Source organism: Nannospalax galili, unplaced genomic scaffold, assembly GCF_000622305.1.
Source record: "Nannospalax galili isolate Female #2095 unplaced genomic scaffold, S.galili_v1.0 scaffold324, whole genome shotgun sequence".
In the NCBI taxonomy this organism is placed as follows: domain Eukaryota; kingdom Metazoa; phylum Chordata; class Mammalia; order Rodentia; family Spalacidae; genus Nannospalax; species Nannospalax galili.
In genome coordinates, this window is record NW_008353027.1 from 2,440,305 (window position 1) to 2,462,568 (window position 22,264).

Below are 22,264 nucleotides of genomic sequence, written 5' to 3' on the forward strand. Positions count from 1 at the left end.
GGCTGGAGAGATGGGTCAGCAGTTGAAAGCACATACTGCTCTTGCAGAGGATCTGAGATCAGTTTCTAGCACCCTAATTGGGCAGCTCACAGCCACCTATATCTCCACCTAGAGGGGAATCAACACTCTCTTCTGCCCTCCACAGGTACCTATACTCACATGCCCAGACACACACATATGCACACTTTTAAAAATAAAATTTTATTTTTAAAAATCCAGTATTTTTTGCCTAGTTGATTCTGATTTCTTTCCTCTGGGATTTAGGCAACAGCTAAAGTAACTTTTATTATTCTTCTGTCTTCTCTTTCCTCACTTTAAAAATTGATAGCTGTTAGGAGAGGAAGAGTCAGTTTTCTTTAAGAGTATGATACTGGGTAGACTGACCAGGCTCAAGGTGATAGACTCATATCCAAGAGCATTAAAAATAAAAAGAAGAAAAATGAGGAGGAACCCAATAGAGGGATGCTTTTGAAAGCTCTCGTGAAAAAATTCCAACAGACTCTCATATGAACATTTAAAATTCGCCCTGTTCTGACTTTTTTCTAGTTCCCTGTCTAGAACTTGTAATGTTAACTATGCTTGCCTTTACTTCTCTTTCACATCTCCTATTCACCAGTCAAGGATTTTCTTTTCCCCCTACAGGTAAGAGTTATGCAATTTGAGAGTCAGATAGATCCACTGAAGGGGTACCCCAACTGCCTCACCCTGCATCCTTGTTCAGCATAAAGAAGCCAGAGCGGTCTGCATCCCGATTCCCTATTCATAAGCTGGGTAACCTCTTCAGAGGATGGTGTGATAGGAACAGGAGGTAGGGATTGGCTAGGCAGTTAGTGTGGGAAAAAAAAAAACAAAGAAAAGTAGCTAGCTTCTTGGCTAAAAGTCAAAATGTACTTGGGCCTCTTAGCAACATACTCCATTCCAAAGGCCAAAAATGTCGTAGGTACTTGGGAGTTCTTATCTAATCCTTAAAAGATTTTAGGGCTAGGGGCTAGAGAAATGGCTCAGCGGTTAAGAGTACTGACTGCTCTTGCAGGGGACCTGGGTTCGATTCCCAGCACCTACATGGTGGTACAAACTGTCCTTAACTCCAGTTCCAGGGGAACCTGACACCCTCTTCTGACCTCCGCGGCATTACCCAACACGGGTACACTCATATACATACAGGCACTACACTCATATACATAAAATAAAAATAATAAAATATTTTAAAAAAAGATTTTAGGTTTTAGGGCTACCTCTTCAGAGGTGGGGAATGTTAGAGTAGCAAAAAGCCCTATTGAAAAAAAAAAAAGAAGCAGAAAAGAAGAAAGAGTACATGAAGTTATCAGAAAAAAGTGATGGGGAGATAGTAAGGTAGAAGAAGAGAAGGGAAAGGGGGGTCTGAATATGATCAATACACTGTATAGAATTCTAAAAGAATCAATAAAAATATCTTTTCATATGAAAACAGGAACTCTTGAAAAGTGAAGCAAAGCTTTTCATTTTATTCATCTGCCTGGGAAAGCAAATCCAGGTGATCTGTAATTTTTATAATTAATCAGAAATTATTACTGAGGACCATATGGTAATATTGCAGGTAACATAAGAGTAGTGAACCTTTGTTAATTTCCTGGCTATAAACTGTTCTGTACTGTTAAAAAGATGAAAGTAACCCAGAGTAATACAATATGAACATAATACAAACACGTTCTCCACAGTGACATGCAAATTCAGCAAAGACTTAGAAACTGCAGAAGGGGAGGACAAAGACTTCGCAGCATCACCGTCTGAACCAGGACTTAGAGCTTGGTAAAATGTACTCAGGAGGGAGGAAAAGAAGCATATCGGTTTAAGAGAGACAGAGAAAAACACAGAGGGTGAAACTGTCTCCTTGGAAGATGCAGTGAAGGCACTGGTGTAACTGGAGCTCTATCTCTACACATGTTGAAGGAAACATGTTTTCAAAAGTAAACTGAGCATTTAATTAAGGGTACTGAAAACCAAGTAAAAGACACAAAGACTGAGGAGGCAAGCACAGCAGACAGTTTAGTACCCTGGGATCCTATCTTGTTTTGGTTATGCACAGTCCCATCTCCCAAAACTGCGCTCAGCAGCCTAGTTCCTTTACTGCACATACTGTATGCACACATGCCTCTCTCCAATGCATCTAGCAAGTTCAGAACCTCCTTAAAACCCCATCTGTATCAGGCTACCTCTGCTCTCACCTTTGAACAGTAACAATCAAATTTAGACAGTTCCTATTCAAGTGCATTCCCAATGTGTCCAGGTACAAGTTGTATTTCCAAGGTATCCTTGGATGAACAGAAGGGCCAATCCAGCCTGAACTGGTTTTTGATGCATGAGTAGTAAGGCAAAACTATGTCCTAAAGTAAACTTTAAAAAGAATTCCCTGCCAGGTGTGGTGGCACACAACTGTAGTCCCAGCACTCAAGAGGCAGAAGCAGGCGGATCTCTGTGAATTCAAGGCCAGCCTGGTCTACACAGTGAGTTCCAGGACAGCTGGGGCTACAGGGAGACCCTGTCTCAAAACAGACCAAAAAAAACAAAAGATTTCCCTACATACTATTTCATGCCTATGTGCAATTGAGCATGGAAATGACTAAAATCTGATGCCTTATGGGAAGAGACATGCACATTAGGAAACATTATATGATCTAACCTATTAATCAAAATAGAGAAATGCCCATGCCATACCCCTTAGCAACCAAACTCCTCCTTCTCTTGAACCCCATAAAAGAACCAAACAAGAAATGGAATCATCAGTACTCTCACACACATGGCCCACTGTCAAATTCTTTATAATCTGTACTATGACTTTGAATCAAGTGTTGTTTCTACTTTTGTCAATCTGTGTGGTCCCTTGTTTTCAATTCTTTGGATAAGAGACCAAGACTGGCCCAGACCACGAAAATGATGGACATTTGGTCAGAAAAAAAAAAAGCGTGTGAATGTGGTCACCAAAGTGAGTACAGCGCTAGTATAAAGGAAGTTCGTGCAGGAAGTCGATGCAGTGACAAGGATTGGATGGTGAGGGCCTGGTTGTAGCAGAAAAGAGGAATAACGAAGTAGATGTGAAAGATATTACTCCTCTCAATAAAGGTAAAAATACAGAAAAATCTCTAGAGATAGAATTTATTAACTGAAATAAATGCTCAGTTAACTTCAACTTAGTGTCATACTCTTAGATGGTACTGGTGGAAAGACAATAAATAAGATCGTATGTATCCTGAATTTAAAATTATTGTGGGATATAATTATTAGGGGCTTGGAAATAAATTTTTAACTGTGGTATAATAGACCAACCATGAACAAAACTGCAAATGGAAAGAGATAAGGTTCTTACTCAAGAGAACATTGATGACCACAGATTAAGACTGAGAATCTGCTTGGAAGTGATTCACACAACCAGAAATGTCAAGAGAGCCAAGGTGATGTACTAGCACAAAAACTGAAGGTCTCAAGAAGAAAACATGATCAATACCATCCACACCACAAAGAAGGCATCTTTCCAGCAAGTTTCACCACTAAATCTCTTCATTTGAGCTAAACTAAATATTGGGTTTTGAGCGAAACTGACAGTTCTTTTGCTAAGTATTAATCTGAATAATTCACACTGATACATATTATTATATGAACTACTGTGTTTATGTACTATTGTTAGTAAACTGTAGACTGTGGAATATACTTGAAACTCTTTTTCATATTTTTTTGTTTTTTTCTCTTCTAAGACAAAGTCTCACTATATAACTCAAGCTGGCCTCGACCTCACAATTTTTCTAAAAAGTCCCTGGGGTACTAGAATTACGAATGCACCACCCACCCCCAGTTCAATGTGCTTGAAATTTTAAAGCTGATTATTTCTAAAACTTTGGTGAAAGAGGAGGTAATAAAAAATTACATTGAAGCAACATATTTAAATATGAGGAGTGAAGTCAGATAAACATGCATTGAAATCCAGGTTCTCTAACTTACAGTTTCTGATCTTTAGGAAATTACTGTAAGTCTCACAATTTTAGTTTTGTCACCTGTTAAACATAGGGAATAATACCTACTTCAAGGTCTAATTTTGAGGAATAAATGAAATCATTCAAATATAGAACACAATCATCATAAATTAGTTTTACTTTCTAAGCACATCTATCCTCACCTCACTATGAGAAAGAGACTCAGTCCCACTTTAAAGTAGACAAAAGTGCAGCACTAAAAAGTTTAGTAACTCCTACAACTACTCAGCATCCACAAGGCTCTATAAATGGGTGATATCCTATTACCATTCACAGTAATGTTAAAGAACTACTGTCAATGACATTTATTTTTATTTATTTATTTAGGGACTCCCTATAGCCCCAGTTGGCCTGGAATCTGTTATGCTTTGATCTCACCTGCCTCTGCCTCCCAAATACTGGGATTAAAGGCATAAGCCATTGTGCCTGCAATTAACTATTTTAAATGGCACTAAATTTACTAGCCATTATAAGATATTAACTATTTCTTTTACCTTTGAAATACAAACAAGAAATTGCTGGGCATGGTGGCACATGCCTTTAATCCCAGCACTCTGGAGGCAGAGACAGGCAGATCTCTGAGAGTTCAAGGCCAGCCTGGTCTACATAGTGAGTTCTAGGCAAGCTGGGGCTAGAGGGAAAAGACCTTTTTTAAAAAAAAAAAAAAAAAAAAAAAAAAAAAGAAATAAATAAAAACATTTTAAAAAGTAATTCATATACAACATTAAGAGGTACAATGTGCTACCTTCAAAATCTAATAAAAGCTGGATGTGGTGGTGCACGCCTATAAATCCAGCACTCTGGGGAGATAGAGACAGGAGGATCACCACAAATTCAAGGTCAGTCTGGCCTTTCATTAGAAAATTCAAGACCAGCCAGAGAGGCTAGTCTCCAAATCAATCAAGCAAGCAAGCAAGAAAGCAAGCAAGCAAGCTAATGAAGAGATCTGTAAGAACATACACATCAGCTAAGCAAAGTACACACTTCATATGTAGACTTTCTGAGTAATTGCATTTCCATATATAACTCATAAAGCAGGGGCTGGTTTCAAAAGCTCTCCTTAATAGCATTTGTACAGAAATACAAATGTCTCTCCTTTAAACCACTGGCCTGGAATCCACCATTTCTCCAGTAAACGCCAGCTCACTGAGAATCTATTTACTAGAGATTAAGGGTACCAGGTTTCCTACACCTACAACCGAAGAACGAAAGCTATAAATTCATGCTGACATCTAGTTCTGACACAACGGCAGAGTTTGCTCTCATTTCCTCCACTTTGTGGCTTCTTCCTCTAGCAGGAATCAGGCTCTTGTACTGAGCTGACCAACCCTCCCCTCTCCTCAACCTCCTAATACACCTATCTCCTGCAACAGACATTTCTTGAAAAAGAAAATTCATTCTTCATACTAAACGAGCATGGAATTCCATCTCTCTCACAGAAGGTTTTAAATAAAATTGCTATACTAAATAAATCTTAAAAATTAATTTCACTACATTAAGTACCTGTGCTTTAATGATATGCATGAATCTTGACATCAACTCAGGACATTCCAGGAGAAAGTGAAAGTGGTCAAATATAATTTTTGGATTCCTAAAAAAAAATATGAACAAGAACATCATTAAATGAAATGCAAAATCAAATCTATTTCAGTATTGTGATACCAAAATAGAAGGAAAAAACACAGCAATCTCTAATGCTACACTTGTGTTACTGACCACATTTTCAATAACAGAATTAACATTTTTTTCTGTTTGCATGAAAATGTAAATAAAGAGACAAAAGGCTGGGAGGCTGGAGAGATGGCTCAGCAGTTAAGAACACTGGTTGTTCCGGCAGGAGACCCGGGCTTGAATCCCAGCACCCACATGGCAGCTAACAACTGTCCATAACTCCAGACCCAGGGGATCCAACAGCCACTTCTGACCTCCATGGGCATTGCATGACATGGGTGCACTTACCTACACGCAGGCAATACACAAATACATATAAAATAAAAATAATAATAAAATATTTTTGAGAGAGAGAGAGAGAGAGAGAGAGAGAGGAGAGGCTGCCAGAGCAATCTAATAGTCCCAGAAATCCTTACCTAGTCACAAAACATTTTAAAACTTCGTCATGTTTGCAGACAAATTCAATGAAACGAGGTGAAGTCATTCTGGGTAGAGAAGGGGAAAAACAATGAGAACACACAAGTCAAGTTGCTAATATAATACACCAAACAGAATACATACATAATGAGCAGAGCTGACTTCTAGACCAAAAGAAATAACTTAGATTTACATCTTTATAAACTAAGATATGCCTAGTCAATTTGTAAAGTGAAAGAATATATGTAACTTATCATTAACAGAAAATAAAAACGTGACTTCTAAAAGTCTTAAAATCTCTTTACAAACTATTATTTACCACTTCACATGAAAATAAATGTGTATCATTTGCACAAAATTTTAATATTTTTACTAGGACTGTATTTTTACTAGTGCAATGGCTATCATAAAACAAGATGAGAACAGAACCTAAAAAAAAAGTTACTATTTGTTATTACTGAAATTACAAAAACATCACAGGCTGTCATCTATCAAAGAAAAAAATACAGTAAATCAAAACTTTCTTACCCTGGAGGCATCTGACAAGAACAGCACATGTAAAAAGCTTGAATGACAGCACTTAGCCGGTTTGCTGTCATAGAAATAACATCCTGACAATCTGTATTGGCTTCCTGTTTCCCTGCAAGGGCATCTGGTTTCGATTCCCCTGTACCAGTGGATAGGTTTTCATAGCTCCCAGGTCTTGAAGGTTCAAATGGTGAAATGGAAGTGGCACCTTGATCTTGGCCTTTTTGTCTCAGTAAAATAGAAGTGATGTCTGTTGAGTCCTTTTTGTTTTTCATCAGTTCTGTGGCTATTAAAACTAGCCATTCATCTAATGAGTGCCAAAGCAATTCCAAAGGCTAAAAGGAAAGAAATATGCTTTTAAATCATTCTTAAACTAGATTTTTTTAATGAACCAAAAAAAAACAAGCAGCTAAATGACTACTATAACAAATTTACTCTAGATATTTCATCTTCCAAAGTCAGTAAGACAGTCATGCTTAAAGGCAATAAAAATATACAAACAGAAAATAAATTACAATTTCCTTTGTTTACAGAAATACTTAACTTAGATGTATGTATTCCTTAGAATAAAAGGAAGAAAACCAAATCTAACAAAACATTATATGCATCTTTCACATTTTCAAGTAAATATTTATAAACTGTTGTTTACTGCTTTCATAACCCCCCAATATTTACTTTGTCATCATGATGTCAATAAGTTTCGTAGTACTACACAAGGATTTTTTTATTAAAAAAAAATTCCTAAAAAACATATAAACTGTTTAGTTCACAATGCTACTTCTTTAAATGTAGTCCTAGATTTTTCTAATTTATGACATGAAATTATAAAATGGGGGCATATTGTATTTATATATACAATATATTCTTACATATCAATTCATCTCTAATATTTAGTCATTTTAAGACAAAAAAATGTAATGACTTAACTTCTATAAAAATACAGACTAACAGGCCAGCAATATGGCTGAGTGGATTAAGGCACCTGCCACCAAACCTGACAAACTGAGTTCTATCAACCAGGACATATATACAGTAGAAGGAAAGAAATGATTCTGCAGATTGTCCTCTGACCTCCATGCACAAACATACAAACACACAAAATAAGTAAAAATGTAAAAAAATAAAATAAAAATGTATGTCTTAATTTAAAAAAAAACAACACATATTAACAAATTGTTGGTTTTTTTTTTTCCTCTTCCCCAGTGATGGGAATCAAATCCAGGACCTCAGACATGATAAGCATGCACTCTACCACTTGGCTGCCCCTCTAGCTAGCCTTCAGAAAGCTCTTCTGGTTTTTTGTTTGTTGTTTGTTTTGTTTTTTTGGTGTGAGACAGAATCTCATGATCCCAGGATGACTTTAAACTAGTTACACAGCAAGGTGGCCTAAACTCCTGATCTTCCAGCACCTCTTTCTCAAGTGCTGGAATTACAGGCATATACCAACACAGCCACAAATGTAAAGATTAACAGTTTTAAAATAATAGGAGTGGGGATAAATTGAATCTTACTCCTCTACTATTCTAAATAGTCCTACTGAACTTAGTGAAATGTCTTCTTTAACAGCATATTACACTTTATTTTTCAAATGATGTTATCACAAATCCTCAAGAGAACAAAATACCGCAGATAAAATACAAAACCTATAATAATCAGTTTTTAAAGCACAGAAAAATATACATGCCCAACTACTACTCCAGCAGAAAGGGAGAAGTTAAACAGTCCTTCATTGTATACAGTGCTTTAAATATTCCTATTAAAATTAGCTGCTGGTGTCAGTTCAGGGAAGAGAAATCCTCATTCACTGATGGTGGGATTGCAACCTGCTGCAACCACTGTCGAAATCAGTATGGAAAACTCTTAAAAAATACATCTACCATATGATCTGACCATGCCACTCTTTGACATACACTTAACGGACTCATCCTACTACAAAGATATTTGCAGTTAGGTTTTTGTTGCACTTCTCACAACAGCTAAAAAATGAAACAAATGTCCCTCAACTATGGAAATGTGGTGCATTTACACAACAGAGTTCTACTCGGCCATAAAGAAAAATGAAATCATAAAATTTACAGGTAAATAAATTGAACTAGAAACTGTTATACTAAATAAAGTAACACAGACTCAGAAAGACAAAGGACATGCGTTCTCTCTCATTTGTGGATCTTGGCTCCAAATCCCTAGATGGAAGAGACAGGAAAATGGAAAGGAACCACACCACGGGGATGAAGGGGAATGAGAAGCTCAAGACAAGGGGATAGTAGGAGACAGGTGTTATTAAGGGGGAAATGAGGAAAAGAGGGGTTACTTAAATGGGTATGAATTAGGGAGGGTTATACAGTGCAGGGGGAGAGGAGAGATAAATAATGCTTAGATGATATAACAAAACAGAGGGAAATGTATTAGTTCAAAAAGTCTACTGACAAATACACATACAATATAATATATATACCAGTTTTGTGTATAGCTGAAGGCTATATGACAAAAAACACTGTCAGACAGGAGAAACCACCATTTGAGTTGATCAGGGTAGTCCAAGAGACTCCCAAAATAACAAGACTATTGCCATAGCCCTTCATTGTCTCCCAGAACTTGAAATTAAGACTCTACTGCTAAAGACAGGCTACATCACTTCAGACATAGAACTTGAGCAATCGAGCTAGACCTGACCAGGAAGCCTCCTCCCTGAAGACTAGCTCTCACGATATCGGAGAACACTATACAAGTTGCCAAGGGAGAAAACCAATCAATGGTCCTACACAGCTATAAAGCCTAAAAACAATGACTGGCCCAGCAAGCTATCACTATTGGTGCAGTAGTGGTACTTTTATCTTGGGGGTAATTAACAGCTATGTAATTGGAATTAAGGCCTGTTCATTGGGAGGGAGCTTATGTGTGGTACTGTAAACATAGCCAAATATACATGGCTAGAGTAGGCCATAGAAAAGCCTACTTTGGCCACATTCTTAGACCAACGTAATTTCTTAGTGTATTCTAAGTATGCATCCTCTATTTACAGAGAGTATACCTTTCACCCACCATAAAAGAAGCTTCTTTTTGCAACAGATGGAGAATATTAAAGAACTCTAGAACTGGGGCTGGAGAGATGGTTCAGCTTGTTTAAGAACACTTGCTGTTCTTCCAGAGGACTGTAGTTTGATTCCCAGCACCCACAGGCAGCTAACAACCATCTGTAACTCCAGTTCTAAGGGATCCAATGCCCTCTTCTGGCCTCTGTGGGCATTGCATGCACATGGTGCACTTATATACATGCAGGCAAAACACTTACACACTCATAAATAAAATATTTAAAAAAAAAAAAAAAGAGCTCCAGATACTGAGTGTGGTGATGCACATCTTTAATTTCAGCACTCAGGGGGCAGAGGTACATGAACCACTGAGTTCAAGGCCAGCCTGGTCGGTCAGCTGGGGCTAGAGGAAGATCCTGTCTTACCACTATTGGTCAAATGCAAAGAATTAGATGTCTGTGAGACACTTGACCCTAAATGACAAATCTTCAATGCAGTCTCTACACATAGGATAAATGTATCTCTCAACTCTCACCACAGAAGTTTCCTTATGCAACAGATGGTGATTAATATAGAAACCCACAAATGGCCAATGTTCAGAGAATAAGAGGTCACAGATGGCTTATCTCTGAATAGGACATCTATTTCAAATCTCTGCCTCCCAAAGCTCAGGAATCATTGCAGAAGAGGTTCTAAGAGCCATAGGGGGTGAATGACCACAAAGAAACAGTCTTTCAGACAACTGGTCATTTATTCATATGAACTCACAGCCATGGTGACAGCATGCATAAGTCCTAAGAAAGTTCAAATCAGACAAAAATCCCAGCATAGACATGGAGAAGTGAATAATAAACCCCACCCAACCTAAGGAACTTTTGGCAATTGATGGCTGCTGGGAGTCTTACAGGGACGGGACTCTTGGGGGGCCCAGTTGATGGACCCACACTGAAGGACATTTGGGAATCTGACTCTATAGGCCAGGTTCTATATATGAGAGCACATTAAATTGGGTGGGGGACAGAAGGAGAAGGTATGGATAGGGGAAGAAGGGAGGGGATCTAAATACCATCAAAACATATTGTATAAAAATTGCAAAAATTCAATTAAAAACTATTTTTTTAAGTTTCCATTTAGGGGGAGGGGGAGGGAAGTTTACACAAGGAACTAGGGGATAAAGGGAAAGAAGGAGCTCAAGCGAGGTAGGACAATAGGAGAAGGGTATTATTAAGGGAGAAATGGGAAAACTGGGGGCACCTTAAATGGGGAAACTGTAGTGGAAGGGTTAGACAACATGAGAGATAAACAATGCCTAGCTAGCTTTGAAAACCAGAGGGAACCATATTAGGCCAACAACCTAGTGACAAATTATACATTCAGCTAGATCAAAACATGTAATATATGTCTAGGCAAGGTTTATATGAGAGCATTTGGTTTTTGCCCAAGCTCCATCTACATGGCATATGGTAATTAAAAGTACCAGACTGGTGGAACTAACCTTCTTGGATGTTTAACAGCCATACGATGAGGCCTATACTAATTTGGTCAGAGGGACATAAAGGACAGCTTTTGCTCCTTGCCCTCCTAGGTCGACTAGTTCCAGGGGCCTATGAGCATCTCTCAAAATGTCCTGTAATTGTGGTGGGCCACTTGTCCTCTTGATCAAGAAGGCTGAGGAGACCCCACCAGATGGACTTGAACCAGTGTCCAGTCTACAAAGAACTTATCTTCACATAGACAGAACCGGTAAAAGAAAGGAGCCAGGGGCTCCTCCCAAGCCCACGTGATCCCTGAGGAACAGATCCTCAAACAACCTTAAGAGTAAAAATAAATTGGTTTATCTGGGCCAACTGTAGGGTCTTACCCAAAAGGAAAGTATAATCAAAGATTAATGGGGTCAATATAATTCCTCAAGAGTCCACGTATATAGCTAAAGGCTACATAACAAGCAACAATGCCAGACAGGAAATACCTTCCTTTCAGTTATTGGCCAGAGTGGCCCAAGGGACTCCCAGATAGTAACCCAGCAGAGAATTGGGAAAATGAACAGCAGACCCCAATCTTATCTACAGGAATATTGAGAACCGGTTGCTGCTAGATGAGGAACAGCTGATCTTCCTAGAGCAAGGATCTCTAGACAGGTTGACTAGATTCAGCAGACAGACAAGCACTGGGGAATGGCTGGGGGTGCCGACAACACAGTGGACAGTAACTGGGATGACAGAGTATATGGGATACAGTGTGTGGGAGGGGGAAAGCTATGGGAGGGTGCCATTTGGGAAGTGGGTATATAGATGAATAAGATTGTGTGAGATGTTTCTGTAAGATACACAAAAAAAAATTAAGAAATTAAAAAAAACATATTTGAGGAGGAAGCATAAAAATGTACTTCATGTTAAATAGAAAAAACATTGAAATCTACCTGATGACTTTATATCCATGCTCAGATGCCAAGGAGCTCAGAAAGTAACTGACTGTGACTAGTAATAATCAGATATAGAGAGATTAGAAATGCATGTGCAAACATCTTAATGTCAGTTGCATTAAAAATGAATTTTTCTGTATGAAACTGTGTATTTTAATAATGAAATGGAGATCTTTTTTAAAGGCTAAAAACTCATTCAATTTTATGTCTTACAAGGTTTCTACTGAGTTCAATACTGTATAACTGTAGTAATTCAATGGTGAACCTAAAAATTTACAGCGGCTTTTGAAAGAGATGTATCCTTGCTCTGGAATGTGTTATTGAATATGTTAAAGCTGTAGTGAAATGCTTCTTCTAATCAGGTGGTTATTAAATAAAAATTTTTTTAAAGAATTGCTTTTAAAGTTTTCAAAGTCATGTAATTAAAATAAATGTATATTGAGGAAAAAGAATTAGCCATCATTCTACAAATGAAAAAAAAAATTTAATCTTACTTTTGAGTAATAACCACAGAATGATACACATTGGAACATGTGCTTCAGAAAGACTTAACCTTAAAATATTCCAACTGAAGAAATAAGCAATCCTGCTTTCAGAAATCATCACAAGGGACTGACAGGAGAGCTCCGCAGGTAAAGGCATTGCTACACCAAGTCTGGAGACCTGAGAGAACCAAGTCCGGAAAGGCATCCTCTGACCGTCACTCTGATGCTGTGTCACACCCTCCCCCTCCAATAAAGGAATGAGTGGAGAAGTCATCATGGAAGGAAATTAACCCTATTTTCCACCTTAGAGTATGTTTAACCATTCTGTCAGAAAACATTTCCCAGCCAGGTGTGGTGGCGCACACCTTTAATCCCAGCACTTGGGAGGCAGAAGCAGGCGGATCTCTGTGAGTTCAAGGCCAGCCTGGTCTACATAGTGAGTTCCAGGACAGCTGGGGCTACAGGGAGACAATGTCTCAAAAAGACAAAAATCTTCTCGTAGTACCTACTAATAACAATACCTTTACTATATCTCATCTTCAACATTTCTTCAGTTTCCTATAAATCTGAGAATACAGTACTTGCTGAATTTTCAAATAACTAATTCATCCCTATTTATTTACACATTAAACCAAAAAGCAAAAATAAAAATATCACAACTACACTGCACAAAAACCTACTTTACTGACTCAACAAATAGTATATTCAAAGTAGGCAAGAAAGCACAGAGTATTCCATTTGAAATGAGTACCTCTCTCACCCAGAAGTAAGCCCTGACAAGTGGAAAGATTTGGAATCCCTGCCACTTAAAGAACCAGCTGCCAAAAACGACAACATCAACACTATCATGGAAAATTTCTTAAAATTCTAATCATAATCCAATTTTAAGCTGTTTCTTTTCATAAACAAAACAAACCTGTTGTGGATTTAAAAAAAAAAAAAACCTTTTCATATCAGCAAACTAGTGCATGTCAACACTGTGATGCTTTCAATATTTAAGAGTAACAAAGATGTGATAGAAAACAAAGCATTAGACAGACCAACTGTTACTGAGACAATGAGCCAGTGACAATGGGAAATCTTAGCAGGTTCCCTGCCAAGGTAAAAATACTGCTTCATTTCATATTACTGAGTGATTATCACCACAAAATTATACTTATACATAGAGCAATAGTGATGTGACACACTCATACATGATTTACAAACAATTATATATGATACATGCATAACCCCAAACTTACTGAACAACTTTTTAAAATTTCAAGATATGCTTAAGGAAAACAGAAATTTGACATGAAAGCATTCACTGCTAACTTAAGCTCACTAATATTGTTAATACCTTGAAATTCTTAATTTGCTAATAACAAATGCCACAGCCAAAAAAGACCTTTCAATTTCTCAACGTTTTCTTGGCTTCCGTTTTTTTCCAAATTACAGTTCTGTGAAACTACTAATCGTCTCAACTTACTAGTCATATGAAGAAAACAAGCACACATCAACACTTGAGAAGTCCAAATTGTCTACTCCATGCTCCCTAGACCAATAATAAAAACAATGTTCTCCCTCGAATATTCCAAAGTTACAAGGCACAAGATTTAAAAAAAAAAATCTTAACACTAAAAGAATGGTTGAGTGCTAAAAATAACTTAACTTCTAAAATAAATCAGGTAGCTAATAAGATGTTAAAACAATTGCACCTGCTAAAAACACCTGGCTTATAAACCCACTCATTCCTAATGGAAAACACATTACATGTACGGGTGGTAATGTACAGTTTCTACTTCTATCATTATAGATCACATCATTTCCCCATGACTCAAAGATGCCACATTTACTTCATAATACTAGAAAGAGACTAATAAAATTTTAACAGTTTATACTTAATTTTTGTAGCATTTAATTTTTTTAGTCAACATGTAAAATAGTGGGTTTTATTATGACGTTTCATACATGAATAACACTGTATTTTGCTTATATTCCTCACAATATTTTTATTTGTTTTTCAGACAGGGTCTCCCTGTAGCCCTAACTGGCCTGGAACTCACTATGTAGACCAGGTAGGCCTGGATCTCATAGAGATCTGCCTGCCTCTGGCTCCTAAGTGCTGTAATTAAGGACATGTACCCATGTACCACCACACCCAGTGGCTCACCCCCAATTTTTAAAAATTTTATTAGCATATGCTGTTTAGGCATAATAATGGGTTTTGTACTATTTCCATATATACATATATTTTTATCAAAGTCACTCCACTACCTCCTGTCATCTCCTTCCCACTGACTCACTTATCCCTTTCCTCTTCTCAGTGCTTCTACTTTTATGTCCTCTTCTTTTTTGATGACCCAATAGGTTTCATTAGGGTTATTTACAATGTCCTGGGTAAGGAATTATTTACAGGCGGCATATGGGCTACTTATCAATGAGTACACCATTGAAGAAAATCTCCCTCCCCCAGCAACCTATAAGTGCCTGTAGATACTCAGAGAGGGGTGGGGCCTTCTGAACCCCTCCCTAGCTACCATATCTACCTATAGGTACGGGGTAGAGGGGCTCAATCGAGGTTTAAAATAAAATGATTTACCAAAAGAAAAATTTCAAAATGTGAGAGAAACTAGTAAGTGCTCAAAGGCAAGAGCACTTGTCAATGAAACCAGAAATACCTTAAAAATGAATGAATGGGAAAAAAGCTTGGTGGTAGAGCTCTTGCCTAAGATGCAGGAGGCCCTGAGTTCAATTCCCAGTACAGCAAAAAAGAAAACCTATGATAAGACACAAAGTCTAGATTCCATTACAAAAAGGATAAAAATGCAGTTCAGCAGAACATCAAGCATGTGTGAGGTCTTAGGTTTAAGACCAGACACTGCAAATGGGGGGGGTGGGGACTGATAGTCTTGGCAGTCTTTTCTACAGTTATACCTGTACTGACTACACAGGTAGAAAAACCATCATGAAATCAAACATCACATGCCTACAGAGAGGCCATTAGCAAGACAGAATCAATTTGTAACAACAACAACAAAAAAAGAAATCTATCAATACTAAATAAGTGACTACAATCTACACCTAATATGATTTTCTGTGTATCTTTACAGATGAGTAGAAAGTAAAATAAGGTGACTGGAGAGATAGTTCTGTTAAGAGTACTAGCTGCTCCTCCAGAGGAACTGGGTTTGGTTTCCAGCACCCACGTGGAGGCTGACAACCGTCTGTAACTCCAGCTCCAAGAGATCCAACACCTTCTGACCTCCTCTGACACTGCATGGCATGGGTGCACTTACATACATGCAGGCAATATACTCATACACATAAATATTACAAGTAAAATATTTTTAAAAAATAAAAAATAAAAATAAAGGAAGTAAAATAAGGGACAAATTCAGTCCTAACACAATGAGTCACGCCAGAACATATTAAGAACAACTTATACGACGTGTTATGAGCAGTAAAACTCACTTAAAATAGCACTAACAAAAGAGCAGATCAATAATTTGGTCTGAAATTTTACTTAAACTGTCAATCCTAACTAAAGGAAGTGGGATGTGGAAAGTCAGTCTGAATCAAAAGATGCATGACTTCCTCACTCCAGAAGGTGGCACAAGAGGGAAAGAAAAGCAAAAAGAAAACGTGTACAGCTGAAAACTATCTTTCCTATATTGATTTACAAAAAGAAACAGCATATAAACTGGCACTTATGCATATCTTTCTAAAAACTACCATACCTATTCTTAGCAGTAAAGAATATAATGTAGCTGGCAAGATGGGTCAGCAGGTAAAGTATTTCCCATGCATTTCGCACAACTTGAGTTTGATTCACAGAACTCAAGTAGAAGAAAAACAACTCCCAAAAGTTGTCCTTTAACTTCAACAAGCATTCTGTGGCACACATATCTGCACTCAGACACATCCATCAAACACACACACATCACAATAATGATAATAATAATGATTTTTAAATATAAAATGCTTACAAATCATTTATAAGTATTTGTCATGAAATTTATATTCTTAGATAAATAATCTAGAGATTATTTCAAAAATTGGGTTCAAGAACCTCAAAAACAATTTTATAGTATGAAAACCTCTTAAGAAAAATTATCCTTAAGAAGTAACTTGAAAGGCCTGCAGTGTGGCCCAGAGGTAAAACACTTGCCATGCACAGGGCCCTGGCATCCATAGCATAGAAATAAACATGTAACAACAACAAAAAAATGGAAATGATATTAAATGATGCAAGTTTTTCCAAAATATGGGCTATTTTAAAATTTGTCACAAAGACATTAACAGCAATACAGCTATATTCATCTTAGTTATAAATTTATAATTTGACATTTTATATGGCATCATTCTTCCAATATATATGCACATCCATATGTGCTTATATAGAGAAGACAACTGAATTTACACAAAGTATTTTTTAAAAACATCTCAATGATTCTTCCTTAAAGCTATCCCAGGAATTGTAAATATTAAGTGAACGTAGCCTTTCTTATAAAGGATATACACAAACACAGCACACACACGCATGTACATGCACAAGCACAAACACACACGCACGCACATACACAAACACACACATATACACACACAATAAAATGTAACAAAAATTGGTTATTTTATCTTCCAGTCTGACATATTTTTAATGATGGCAACATATTGCATTAAAAATATGGGCTCATGCCAGGCGTGGTGGCACACGCCTGTAATCCGAGCACTTGGGAGGCAGAGGCAGGCGATCTCTGAGATCAAGGCAGCCTGGTCTACATAGTGAGTTCCAGGACAGCTGGGGCTACAGGAAGACCCTGTCTCAAAAAGACCAAAAAAATATATATATACACATATATATATATATATCGGCTCATGCCTTTAATCCCAGCAGAAGCAAGCAGTTCTCTGAGAGTTACAGGCCAACTAAGGCTACATAGTAAAACCCCATCTTTTAAAAACCCTAACATTGCCACAACTTTAATCCCAGCACTCACGAGGAAGAGACAGGCAGATCTCTGGAAGATCCAGCTGGGGCTATAGAGTGAAACCTTATCTCAAAAATCAAACAAACAAACAAAAAACCTATTGTTGAGCTAGACCTAGCTACTTAGAAGGGGCAGGAGGATGGCCTTCCTGGAACACAGAGTGAGTTACAGGCCAGCCTGAGCAACTTACTGAGATCCTATTTCAAAATGAAAATTAAAAAGTGAGCTGGGGATTGATTCAGTGGCGGCAGTGCTTGCCTGGCATGTAGGTCCAACAACACACACACACACACACACACATACACACACACACACAAAAGCAAACTTACAATTCAATAAAACCACATTTAAAACTAAATATCTCTCCTCTTAAAGGCACTAATGTAATCAAGCTCTGAGTTTAAAAAAAACAAAAATACAGAAAACTCACCAATTAAACTTTGATCTTTATTAGACAGAGATGAAATGGAAAAGTGACCAACTTAAAAGTAACAAGGTATGAACCAAACTTACATTCTGTTCCTGAGGTTTTGAATAACCAATTCATGCTTTTATGTCTATCTTCCTAACAATAACATACTTTTCTGACCTTGAACACTTGGCTTCTTGGAGTTTTATTCCCATTATAGCCCATGTCGATTCCATTACTAGGAGAAGAAGGGCCAATTCGAAAGACGTGACAAAATATTCTCACAATCCTTAAAAGGCTCTTCATTTGTGCATCATAATTGCTAGATAAACTGGAAATGAAAAATAAGCAGATTAGGTGGAATAAAGTAAATCGCATATTCAAATCTCAAAATGCTTTAAATATTTCAGTCCACTGACCATCTGTTTCATAAATTATCTGTGGAAAGATTCCTTTTTTTATCACGGTAGGAGACAGAATGTTTTGTTGAATAGAAAACTAATAAATATTATTTGGGCTACAAATAGATTTCTAATTTTAAGCACCCAATGATCATAACACAAAATATGAAGAAAATTACTCCACAGAATAGATATCTTGAAGTAACAGCTTTAAGGCAATTTTTAACTTTCACTCCTAAAAGCATACTTAGAAACTAAACCAATTATTTAGAACCCTAAAAACATTTCCTACAGAAGCAATGGGATATGTTCTCAAGTCCACCCACAACTCAACTGTTTTAACTAAAAGGGTGAAACTGTGATTTAGCCCTGTAACTTCTCCCCACCTCCTGCAGTAATGAAGTGTTCACAAATGCGACCGTCACAGGATTACCAACTATCACCACCCTGAAGCTCTTGGAAAAGTTAACTGTAACACTCAAGTTCATGAAAAAAGTGTGAATTTGATTTTCATCTTTAAAATACCAATTAAACAAGTATTTGCTTAAATATCTGAGCTGCGGAACACTTCATGAGTTATCATTTCAGGTAAAAAGTATCTTCTTGCCAGGTGTGGTGGCGCATGCCTTTAATTTCAGCACTCAGGAGGCAGAGTCAGGTGGATCTCTGTGAGTTCAAGGCCAGCCTGGTCTACTTAGTGAGTTCCAGGACAGCTGGGGCTACAGGGAGACCCTGTCTCAAAAAGACCAAAAAAAAAGGATCTTCTTAATGGAGTCTGAATATAATCAATTATTAATACAATCTAGTAACTTTAATTACTTTGCCCAGTTGAAACTATCTGTAAGTGAAATCAATGGTCTACAAAACATAATTCTCTCACCTTACAACTAATGGAATCTCCCTGTATATTATATAAAAAAGACACAAAATCAAAATTCATTCCCTGGCTATCGCCTCCAAAGCTACCATGTCTCTGTAGAGAAAATTTTCAATTAGCTTCCTAACTCAAAGCTCTATCAATAAGCATAATTACCTTGGTTACATAAAAATATAAATATATTCTTAATTAGAATACAGCTATGATTTCTATTCATCTGCATATTAATAACTATCTTCATTCAATTATAAATATACAAAAAGGAAAACAACATTCTCCATGCAAATGCACCATTATGTGCAAAAAGGCCTCAGGAAATGTTTACTATCTGTCATGCTTTGAATTTTCAATGATCCAAAATGTCTATGTGGTACAAGTTTGATGGCCAGCTGCTGGCACTACTGGAAGGTGGTGAAACCTTCAAGTTTATAAGGATTATTGGAGTTGTGTCCTTCCTGGACACCATGAGGTGGCACAGTTTTTCTTCACCACAAGTTTCCTGTCACAATACCTTTACCACAGGCCTAAAAACAACAGAATCAACTAACCATGGACTGAAACCACTGAAACTGTGAGCTGAAAAAAAAAAAATCTTTCTTCCCTGTAAGTTGCTCAGCTCACAACATGAGAAAATTAGCATACTATGTTTAGCAAAACTTCCCAAGAATCAATTAGACAACAATCTACTTCTTTTTCCAAAAGTATGCTGAACTAAGTATCTCAACACTGATCAATATATATTTGGTTTTGTTCAGTATCATGGATTGAACCCAGGACCTTGAGCATGCTTGGCAGGTACTCTATCAGTAATCTATATCCCTAGCACTGTAATAGTCTCAGTGCAACTGATCATTAAAACAAATACTAAAGTTACTTCATACTGTAGGCAAAACTCATAAGTGAGAATAATCTGGAAAAACATTACACACAAATTGTCAAAGGAGAAAATTTATATGTGATTCCCTCTAAGAATCTCCTTCAGTAACAGTAGATTAAATTCAAACATACCAGTAATCTAACAAAGGCCCACAATAGTCATAATCATTAACAGATTCTATAGTCACTTAAAAGGAAAAAAAAGTACAGAAAGTGACTGGAAAAGGGGAGGCTGCAGCTTAGCAGAGCAGTTTTAGAACCTGTTCTGGTCATGGCTCCCTTTTTCCTACCCTGTTTCTTCCTGTACCACTAGCCTTTTTATTTTTTTTTTTTTCCCCCTGAGATAGATAACGTAGCCCAGGTTGGTCTTGAACTTCTTATCCTTCTGCCTCTACAATGCGAGTACCCAATGAATAGGGTTATAAGCATGTACCAACACATCTGTCCCTATCATTTTTAAGAATCTGCTTGTTATTAAAGAGATTAAGAATCCTTGTTCCTCTTTAGCTTGACAAATCATTTGACTTCAATTTCTTTTATGAAAAGCAGACATAATATCTACTCACAAAGTAAACTGTGAGGTTTACATGAAACAATGTTCTTGAATTTTCCTTATTATGTTCTTATTAAGGAATAAAAATGAGATACCAAAAGGCATAAATGATTATTGTGAGAGAACAGACAATAGTACAACGATTTAAGGGGAAAAATACAAGTTTTTTTTTTCTTATTGCAGAAAAGAAAGCAGGTTGAATTATATTACGGAGGTATTTAGTCATCACAATCCCTACCATTTTCCTCTGGCATCTTCATTTTTGCTACTATGTTCCAAACACTACACTTGGCATTTTCTAGGACCTTATTATTTCATTTTCATAAATCATTAAGGAATTGACTCCTTCTCTCCAGCAAAATGGAATAGAATCTGGACTAAAGTAAATTCAATACAGGAAAATACCTTGTCTACTTTATTCATGATAACTGAACAGACGGTCTGGTAAAAAGAGTAGGCACTCATGCCACTCATCAGGCATCAAAGAAGTTTCTTTTGCAACAGACAGAAACCTTTACAAAGTTCCACAACTGGTCACACACAGAGATAAAGTGTCTGTGAAATGCCCAACCCTAAGTGACAGACACACCTACAATGGAACCTCTACACCTCAGGCTTATGGAACCTTGTGCAACAAGCAGTAGAGAGAATAGCAATGCATCTTTCAGCTCTCATCAATGAAGCTACCTCATGGAACAGAGAGTAATAAATACAATGGGCAACAAATGGCCAAAGTGTAGAAAATAAGAGTCTGTAGAGTGTGGGTCTGTGGACAGGTCTCCTATATTAAACTTTACCCACCCAGAGCTCAGGGACCATTGCAGAAGAGGGAGTGGAACAATTGTTAAGAGCTACAGGAGGAGGTGCATGACCACATGGTCCCACAGGCTCCTGGGACCTTGCTCATATACCTACAGCAATAGAATCAGCATGCACAGGGCCCATGCAAACACAATCAGACAAAAGCCCAGCACAGACCTGTGGAAATAGGCAGTTGTCCCCAACCTTACTGGAAGAACTATTGGCATCTGATTATTTCTGGGTGAGGAAGAGCTGATCTTCGTTAAGGGAGGGACTCTAGATCGGCAGTAGACCCCAGTGGATGAATGTGCACTGAAGGATGTCAGGGATACTACACTTGATAAGCCTTAACAAATGACAGAATGCATGAAATCCAATTGCAGGAGCTATGGGAGGGCGCTGATGGGAAAGGGGGTATAAAGAAGAGTAAGATACTGTGTATGAGATACACAATAAGTCAATAAAATAAAACAATTGCTTTGCAGAAAATGATTAAAAAATGACAAGTAGAAAACAACAGTAGGCACTCAAAAATATGCATTATATGTATGGATGAACAATGAAAGGAATTTCCATTGCTGAGGTCACACAGGAAATACTATGTCTGGATTTAAATCTGAATCTGGCTGATTACAAAGTCTATCCTTTTTTGTTTTAATTCTTAATTATTTCAAGGGTCAGAAATTATGGTAGGCATGGTAGTACTCAGGAGGCAGAGGCAGGCAGATCTCTGTGAGTTCAAGGCCAACCTGGTCTACATAGTGAGTTCCAGGCCAGCTGGGGCTACAGGGAGACCCTGTCTCAAAAAGACCAAAAAA

General features: G+C 37.4%; 1 protein-coding gene across 1 annotated transcript in view; it reads right to left on the reverse strand.

Moving 5' to 3' along the window:
- The window catches only part of Hace1 (HECT domain and ankyrin repeat containing E3 ubiquitin protein ligase 1), a gene marked incomplete in the record, with an annotated part of 114,738 nt that overhangs the window by 40,659 nt on the left and 51,815 nt on the right, over window positions 1-22,264 (reverse strand). Inside the window, 4 exon segments of the mRNA XM_029554645.1 lie at window positions 5,508-5,595; window positions 6,092-6,160; window positions 6,621-6,955; window positions 18,119-18,269. Coding sequence (XP_029410505.1) covers window positions 5,508-5,595; window positions 6,092-6,160; window positions 6,621-6,955; window positions 18,119-18,269 — 643 coding nt within the window.